Genomic DNA, 9,402 nt, shown 5'->3' with positions numbered 1-9,402 from the left:
CACAATGTCACTCAGAGAGCGTATGCTAATCAGGAATATGTCGCCGCAACATCGGCATCTGATCGGAAATGCTCTCTGGCCAATTGTTGGACGATACAGCTGTTACGGACCACCAGCGGCAGCAGCCGGTTTATAATAAAACAATACACACCACTCTCAATAACAGTTGCAAATGTATTAATATTTTCAATGAACATATTAAATATACAAATAAATTTACATTTATCAAATGCTTTTATCAAAAGTGAAATGAGAAGCATTCAATTCAATTCACAATTATTTGTACTCTTTCAAAAATTAACCATGGTTTTACCACAGCATTTGCAGTAAAACAATAGTAAAAACAAAATCAACCACAGTTGTAATAATATGTAATAACCAATACATAGTTGAGGAAACCGATGTATCTAAGCCAATATATAATTGAAAAAAACAATATAAGCTTAAGTAAATCGATGGATCTAAGCCAATATACAGTTGAACAAACCAATGTATACCTGAGCCAACCAATGTATCTAAACCATAATATACTTGAAGAAAACGATATATATACAAACCGATGTATACTTGAAGAAACCAGTGTATACTTGAGGAAAATCAAAAGAAACCATTGCATATTTGAGGAGCCCAATGTTTACTTGAACAAACCAATGTATACAGAAGCAAACCCATGTACATGTGATCACACCGATGTATCTAAACCAATATATGTCTGGTTATACCAATGTATTATAAACAAATGCGTTTGTCATTAAACCATACATTCAACCAGAGAACCAATCCATATTAACACAATACACATGAATTATTTCCTGAATGGCTTGCCATACTCTGCCCTGCTCCTATTGGCTGGAGTGTCTGGACCCACCCCCTGGGTTTATAATGAGGGGCGGCAGGTGAACGAGACACAGCTGCTGCGGCTCCACCAACTCAACAAGATGGTGAGTGACATCACTTCCTTTCACTGGCTCTCTATTCTATTCTATTCTATTCTGTAAGTGTCACAGTTGCTCGGAGTGTTTGTGATCCGCAGTGACTTTGAGCTGTTCGTTGTGTTGAATCAAGAGCATGAACTGATCAAATCACTGTTTCCTCTGGAAAATCTTTCCGCAGCAATACTGAGATTGCAAAATGAAGAGTCAAATGAATTAAGAAATTATTATTCAGTTGAATTATTATATTATTCAGAAATAGCGTAAGACTTAATAAACTCTTAAGAATAAAGGTGCTTCATGATGCCATAGAAGAACCTTTTTGTCAAAATGGTTCCGTAAAGAACCTTTAACATCTAAAGAACCTTTCTGTTGCACAAAAGGTTATTTGTGGCCAAAGAAGGTTCTTCAGATTATAAAAAAAAAGTAAGAAAGAGATGGTTCTTTAAATAACCTTTGACTGAATGGTTCTTTGTGGAATCAAAAATGGTTATTCTATGCATCGCTGTGAAGAACCTTTTAAGCACCTTTATTTTTAAGAGTAAGACTGACTGATTATTACTAATTAACCTGAAAAATAAACCTGTAACTTGGAAATATCACCACATTTAAATATCATGATTTAAAGTCATGGAAAAAAGCCACATAACATTAAATATATGCTTTAAATATATGCTTTTCCCCACACACACACACACACACACACGCACAAACAAACTCTAACAAACCTCATCTGCTGTGATGTGGACATCAGTGGCTTTCAAGAGATGATATTTCATAAGATTTAGCAGCACTCAAACTTCTCTTTCAAAGAGACACATCAAACACATGTGAGGCTGATCATCATCACAGTGACACGTGCTCATCTGCATTATTATATACATATATTACAGCCATCTAAACTATAAAATAACATCTTGAAATACAAGTATTATAAACATGATGCAAATCAAAATGATATTTGATTTTATTCAAAGTCTCCAGCATTCACCTCACACCGTATCTATCTTTCGGGTCTGTATGTCGTCTCGTGTTAGATCAATGTTTGCTCACCGGGTCTTCCTGTTCACCTCTTTATGACTTTATTATCGGCGGTTTATTATTAACGTTGGGTTTGGTCGCTCAGATAACACATTCTGTCCAACAACTGTTCCTCTTATCGACAGAATCTCAGGTTAAACAGTAATTTGAGAGATACATCATCAATAAAGAATAAAGAAAACATGCAAACCTCTCACAACTGTGTCTATGTCATGTTATATCGATTATATTGAAAAAAATGTGAAAGACCAACACACCTGGGTCTGATGTCTTGAATTGTTCATGGCGTTTTCCTCCATCTCTCTCAGGTGTTCACCATAAAGGACATGAGCTTTAAGGCCGGGATGGAGATGAAGGTCTCTGGAAAGATTAAACCAGGCTGTGAAGCGTGCGTACATCCACTTTTCAACCTTGAGAAACAAGGATTTTAGTAACCGTACAGTATTTTCACACCTTGATATGTTCAGTCTGTTTTAAATCTGTTTGTGTGGTACATAAAACATCCCAAATCAGCCACATATATACAATTTATTATTATTTTTTAGTTTTAGTTATTTTAGTACATCAAGTTAAACTCAATGAAAATAAGAAATATTGCCTTCGGAACTAGCTGAAATAAAATAAGCTCACATTCATTCACATTCAAAAATTGTATATAATTATAAATTGTATAATTGCATATAGTTAATTGCATATAGATTGTATGCAGTTTACAGTATTAAAATGATACTAACAGTGTTAATGTCTTGTGCAGTGCAGTTTAATCAATAAGATTACTAAATATGAATTGTCTTTTAAACCCCAACTGAGCAAACCAAAGGTGGCAACAGTGGCAAGAAACCACTAATGCATAGAAACTGTCCATGCATGTCTCAAATCGTCCGTCTCTCTGTCCTCAGGTTCTCCATCAACATCGGTCACAACGACGACGCAATCGCTCTTCACTTTAACCCTCGCTTTAGCAGCAATGTCATCGTGTGCAACTCCAACCAGGGCGGCTGGGGAGCCGAACATCAAGAACCCTGCTTCCCTTTCCAACAGGGCGAAGAGTTCAAGGTGAGTGCCGGTGACCTCTGACCTTTGACCTCATCCACACTGCAAAACAAATCCAGCAGCACCATCATGCATTCATGAGAAATCAAAAGAATTTGCTATTCTAGTAGTGTTCTCTTTATTGGACCTTTTTGTGCTCCACAAGATACTTTACATATTTCATATTTCTGGATTCCTGACATTTAAAAAGTCTAAATCTGGCATCCACACACTTTGCTGTTGTCATTTATGCTGCTTCAGATGAGGCTTCGTTCCATGTCAAACCTCAGTTCGGCCTTTATCTGTGTTCTTTGACCAGTTCTCCAGTGATTCCTGTATCTGGGTTAGTTGCCCAGCTTTAGTCCTTTGACAGATTACAGTAACTCATGACACAATGAGTCATAAAGCGTCACCCTTTGCACATATTAATCACTCAAGCAATAAACCGGCCACCGCTCAGAGGTTTGAGGATGAATTATGCTGCAATCACTCGCTTACAACAGCTTCTCATGTACTCTGTCCCGAAATTCACATTTATAAATGTCACTGCATTAGATCACACGTGTCATGACATTTACTATAAATAAAGATGTACAAATCCATCAATTCTGATTTTTGTTCTTGCAAATTCAGTATCTCACAATTTTGAGGAAAAAAGTCAGAATTGCAAGATGAAAAGTTGCAATTACCTTTTTAATTTTTTTGATTTGTATCCCGTGGCTAAATTCTGAGGAAAAACTGTGAGAATTGTGAGGTATACATTTAGAATTCTGACCTTTTTCTCACAATTCCACTTGCAACTCCAAACAACTCTCTTCACCCCCCACCATGAAATAAAACTACAAGAGGAAGTTGCAACTTTTTATCTCACAAACGAGTTTATATCTTGTAATTCTCTCATTTTAAAAATTCTGAGAAATTAAATAAAAAGTGAGATATAAATTAAAAATTCAGACTTTTTTCTCGCAATTCTGAGTTTACATCTTGCTATAAAACAAAACATAAAAAAGGTCATTTTGAATTTTTATCTCAAAATGTTTTTTCTCTCAATTGCAACAATATATCTTGGAATTCTAACTTTTTCCCCCAGCTTTGCAAGAAAAAAATGCCAAAATGTGACAAACTACAAATTTGAGTATTAAAAAAAAAAAAAGTGAGATAAAAATTCTTCAAGAATCGGCTAAAAACACATCTCTTCCATCTTTATTTGACTCTCTAACACTAGCACTCTCCATTCTAATTCTATTCTTAAAAAAAAAACTTGTCCCTTTTAGACTCGCACTCTATGTATTAGACTTGTCCTCATTTGTAAGTCACATTGGATAAAAGCGTCTGCTAAATGACTAAATGTAAATGTAAAAAGTCATAATTAACCTTTTTTTTTTCCTGCAGTAGAAACAAGCTTCCATATCTTATAGGCAGACAGACGTTTGTAGATTTGAAATGCTAGATCAATAGCAAGAGTACTGAAGACCGTATTGTGTTTGTTTGTGGTTAGTTAGTGGATGAAGTTGCTAGTTACTGTGATTCTCTACACCTGTTAAAAGAACTGACTTCATTCTTGATCTGATACAGTGACATTCAGACATTTATAAGCGCAGCAGAAGCTGATGGAGTGTGTAAATCTGACCGTCTCTCCTCCAACAGCTGACCATCAGCTTCAACAACGACACCTTCTACATCAAGCTCCCAGAAGGCACCATGATGAGCTTCCCGAACCGCTTCGGTGACGATGTCTTCAAACACGTGCACGTGACGGGAGACGTGAAGATCTCCAGCATTAAGGTCAACTGAGCACGATGGTGACGTTCTCCTGTGGTTCCTCACGTGTCAGAACTCACTCCACTGAATGTACCAAAGAAAACCAAAGAGTGTCAAATAAATCCACTGACAGAATGTGAACCGACTCGCTGTTCTTCTGTTCTTCCTAAGATGGTTCTCTTTCAGTGATGATGAAGCTGTAGCCTTAAAAAATGTATAAGTATTAATATACAATCAGAAAATAAGTGCAGTGCTTGGAAAAACTACGTTTAAATTCTAAATAGCTTGTAGTTTAGGAAATTACAAATTTATAGTTAATTTAGAAGGTATTAATTGTTTTTATAATGAATTGTTTACAGTAACTGCCTAAAATAAATAACACATTCAATGAGAGAAAGAAATAAAAAAAGAGAGAGCGAGACTTATGCAACCGAGGTGTCTGCAATACCAAAATATTATATCTCTATAACAGAGCATTTTTTAAATAATATAAAAAAATTTAAAAAAAAATTAAAATAAAAAAATGCATGCAAAAAGTCAAAAGTAGGCTTTATCACCATCATCAGCAAATTACATTCTTGTAGTATGCAAAGTGTGATAAAATCACTAATTACAGTTTCACTGCTTAGTGTACAGTGAATACAAATGACTTCATATATAGCTCAAATTAAAGGACTGATGAAAATATTCCTGTGCAAACTATCTGAAATATAGATTTAACAGATGAGAAAGCTGAACGCTATCAGTCTGAGCCCAGTGTGATTTCACATCTGTTCGAGAACTCCTCGATTCAGAGAATCATTTAGCAATGCATTTTTCCCCCCGCTGTGCTATACATATGAGTTCAGTTGAGTTACAGTATCCTCATGATCATTTACAGAGCGACTCGAAAAGGCCAGAGCAGGAGCTGAGGAATGTGACGGATAGAAAACAGATTCCACACACACACACACACACATATATATATAAATATATACACACACACACACACACACACACACACACGCCTCCATAAGAGTTCAACAGCCAGTTGTCTGAATCATAATAGGTAAATTAACTTTATTTAGCTTGAACTTTTTACTAAATAAACCTCTGAAGAGACAATAAACTCACTTATGAATCATCTGCATGAATGAACTTTATAAGCCAACAGGTACAAAGAAATAAAAACAAGCACCATAAAGACTGTCCATCAGTGTAATATTCAAAACTTAGAGCTACAAATACAGACTCAGACTATATAGAGCAGCGTTTGTCTGGTCCAAAACTGGGCCTCGGGTCACAAACAACAGTTAAAACAATGATAAATGCAGATCATAAAATTCTAACCATTAACCAGTGAACTCACTGTAATAATAGTGAACAATATGTGAATAGATAACTAATATAACCCTTATCAACCTTTAAAAGGGAAGAGAAAACAATTTCCATATCTTCTACTGTTGATGTCAAAGGTTTGTGTCCAAACAAATGCTACAGTACTTCTGTAAAAACTTATCTGTTACTTGATTACATGGTGAATTTTAACATATCAGTATTAATATACAAAAAGTAATATAATCCTGTCACTATAATCCATTTGTAGGGTAATCTTCCTGAAGAGTCAAACACTGACTCTGAGATATTTTCACAACATTGATCTGTTTGTTTGAGAGGCCTATCGTGTTAACTTCTGAATCAACCAATCATGTGAGCCCAGGGTGGGGCTATCTTTCTGGCTGACCAATGACAAGTGAGGGGGGATTGTTTGAGAAACCTGTTTGAAAACAGTCATTATATTTGCAATTATGTTGCAGTAGTGGTGCAGAAATGACACATGTTTTGTTGAATTTGTACGATAAACCGTTTTGGTAATGTGTAAAGTCAAGTGTAAAATACAGAACTGAAGCAACACCAGTTGAAATCTCAAAACAGTGGCTGGTTGCATGAACTGCTTAGACTAGTTTTACAAGTTAGTCATGTAGTTTTCACTTTAAGACAAGACATAACTTTAAATCAGTTACATAAAAACATAGATTGGGCTTATTTGAATCTGAGAAGTAAGACTGATCACCACTGGACTAACTGCTAGCTGGACAAAACCCTCTGAACCTCTTCATTTGTGGGTCACACCTGATACCTTCATGGTCAAAATTGACTGAAGCTTTGAAATGTAACTTTTTTTTTTTTTTTTTTTCAGGAAAATCAAATGTAATATATTTTTTTTCAGTAATATTTTATTACTTAGAATTTTGGGAGGATTTTATAATACTATCGCTTTGGATATAAGCATCTGCTAAATGACTAAAAAGAAATACTATGCAATATTAATACAATTTTTATGAGCATTTAATTCCATTCTTTTAATTTTTTTTTTATTTCCCATTTATTTCCTATGTTGGGCATTTTTGACAGTAAAGGTACCAAGTGTTAAGAGTCCGAAATTTTTGTATGTGTTTTTTTCTCTTTTTTTCGTATTAGTCATCCTTTCCTATCAAAATACTTGCTACGGATGCAAAAAGGCAGAAAATCGAACCTCATCCGATTTTTTATGATGGACGAAAGATTCGGAGACAGTGTGTAAACGTGACTGACACAACTTGAGGTCGTATTTATTTTTTTACGTGTGAAAATTTCAAACCACCGGGTGCAATGACCTTTACTTTTTATTTTTTGACCCTTTAACATGTCCGAATCATGTCCATATTTAAATTTATGTATTGATTAATTTGTATTGGTTCACATACAGTAGCTAATGCGACAAAAGTAACCAAGTTTCATCCCATTCCGATGAAGCAATTTTTTCCCCCATTCGTTTCCTATGTCAGTCAGTCATTTTTTACTGTGAAGATATCAAGTGTTATTTTATTTATTTATTTTTTTCAACCCTTTAACATATCCAAATCATGTCCATTATTTTTTTTTTTTTTTGCATGTTCACATAGCTAATGCGACAAAAATCACCAAGTGTCACCACATTTAAAAAATTCAAAATGTTACATTTTCTGGTCAAAAGTGACCAGAGAGTCCCAGAGACACAGTCTTAGCATAGTGGCTATGTTTACGTAACTGGACCCAGAATTTGTAACTCTCTCCTGAACTCATCCTATATGATCCTGGATGGGGATGACCCCCGCGGCCGACCCCTGGTCCCCTCGACTCGCCCCTGATGACTGACCTCTCTGAGCCAGGTAGTCACGGTAGTTGCGCGTCAGCAGCGTATAGAGCAGCGGATTGATGCAGCTGTTTCCGTACGTCAGGCAGGTGACGAAGAAGTTGACGTAGGTGTGAGCGGCGGCCGACAGCGAGCGGAGCGACTCGGACGAGAAGAGCTTCGCCATCTGCCAACCCCAGAACGGCAGGAAACACGCCCAGTACGCCACCACGATGCAGAAGATCATTCCTACCACCTTGTGCTTCAGTCGGCGCCTGCGAGCGGACGACGAGGATCCGTGAGTCAGGTTAGCCTGGGCGGCCCAGTAATGCCGGGCGAGACCCGCGTAAAGCCCCACCATCAGAAGGCCAGGGAGGAGCATGCTGGTGAAGAAGAGCGCGGTCAGATACGCCTTGAAAGCCTCGGGCGTCCACGTTGGGAAGCAGATGCGTTTGACAAGGCCCACCGTACTGGGACGTCCCTCTCGGAGACGGATCATCACCATCATAGGGAGCGTCAACACGAACGCTGCCACCCAGATTCCCAACGCCATCAGCCAGTGATTACGCGCGGTCGAGCGACGGGCTCGGAAAGGAGCGGCCACGGCACGGTAGCGCTCCAGACTCATGGCCACCAGCACAAACACGCTGGCATGCATGGTGAGCAGATCCAGACTCAACAGCAACCTGCAGCCCATTTCCCCAAAGAACCAGTCGTGGGCGAAGTAGGTGCAGACCACGAACGGGATGGTGCCCAGATAGAGCAGATCCGCCGCCGCCAGGTTGAGGATGAAGACATACATAGAGCCAGCGCGCCGTAACGTAGCCGATCGCATGATGGCGAGGGTGTACAGGTTTCCCATCACACCTAAAACACACATGGTGACGAGGGTGGTGCCCAGGAGCGGAGTGACCCAAACTACTCCAGCGCTTCCGGCTGCGGTGCTGGCATTGGGCGAGTTACTCATCGTAAGAAGATCTGGGAGAAATATATCAATTCAGATGTTTCCTATAAACCAGATCTGTATTGGTATCAATGGTTTCAAGAAGAACCTCTAACATCCATGGAATCTTTAGAGGTCCTTTATAGTGGAAAAAGGTTATTAAATGTTCTCCACAGTGAAGACAAAAGTGGTTCTTTTAAGAATTGATCACTGAAATCTTCCCAAAATCACTCTTTTGTGGCATCGCTGCTGTTGGGCAGTTACTCATCGTGAGAAGGTCCGGGAGAAATATATCAACTCAAATGGTTCCTAATAAAACTGAAACTTGTTTTTTATTGGAATCAATGGTTCCAAGAAGAACCTTTAACATCCATGGAACTTCTCCATTGCACCAAAGGTTCTTTATAGCAGATAAAGGTTATTAAATCTTCTTCACATGAAGACAAAAATGGTTCTTTTAAGAATTGATCACTCATTCTTTTGCGGCATCACTGCTGTTGCGGGCGAGTTACTCATCGTAAGAAGATCCGGGAGAAATATATCAATTTGAATGTTTCCTA

The 9,402-nt window shown here is 37.9% G+C and overlaps 2 protein-coding genes across 2 annotated transcripts; one reads left to right on the top strand and one right to left on the bottom strand.

Annotated features, from left to right (window-relative positions):
* The first annotated feature begins 921 nt into the window (after nt 1–921).
* lgals2b (lectin, galactoside-binding, soluble, 2b) lies at nt 922–4,891 on the top strand. The gene is made up of 4 exons (XM_058779471.1): nt 922–941; nt 2,282–2,361; nt 2,873–3,029; nt 4,653–4,891. The coding sequence occupies exons 1-4, from the start codon at nt 939–941 to the stop codon at nt 4,797–4,799; spliced, it is 387 nt and encodes a 128-aa protein (XP_058635454.1). The 5' UTR covers nt 922–938; the 3' UTR covers nt 4,800–4,891.
* Nucleotides 4,892–7,846: 2,955 nt separating this feature from the next.
* Nucleotides 7,847–8,866, bottom strand: uts2r4 (urotensin-2 receptor 4). The gene has a single exon (XM_058779470.1). The coding sequence runs from the start codon at nt 8,864–8,866 to the stop codon at nt 7,847–7,849; it is 1,020 nt and encodes a 339-aa protein (XP_058635453.1).
* Nucleotides 8,867–9,402: the final 536 nt, after the last annotated feature.

Source organism: Onychostoma macrolepis, chromosome 06 (genome assembly GCF_012432095.1).
Source record: "Onychostoma macrolepis isolate SWU-2019 chromosome 06, ASM1243209v1, whole genome shotgun sequence".
Lineage (NCBI taxonomy): Eukaryota > Metazoa > Chordata > Actinopteri > Cypriniformes > Cyprinidae > Onychostoma > Onychostoma macrolepis.
The sequence above is the reverse complement of the archived record's forward strand: the minus strand, read 5'-3'. Positions and strand labels throughout refer to the sequence as shown.

Coding starts and splice junctions, on each gene's coding strand:
- lgals2b (XM_058779471.1), top strand. Junction 2,362..2,872: donor ATTAAACCAGGCTGTGAAGC/GTGCGTACATCC, acceptor CTCTGTCCTCAG/GTTCTCCATCAACATCGGTC. Junction 3,030..4,652: donor AACAGGGCGAAGAGTTCAAG/GTGAGTGCCGGT, acceptor CTCCTCCAACAG/CTGACCATCAGCTTCAACAA.
- uts2r4 (XM_058779470.1), bottom strand. CDS start 8,866: ATGAGTAACTCGCCCAATGCCAGCACCGCAGCCGGAAGCGCTGGAGTA.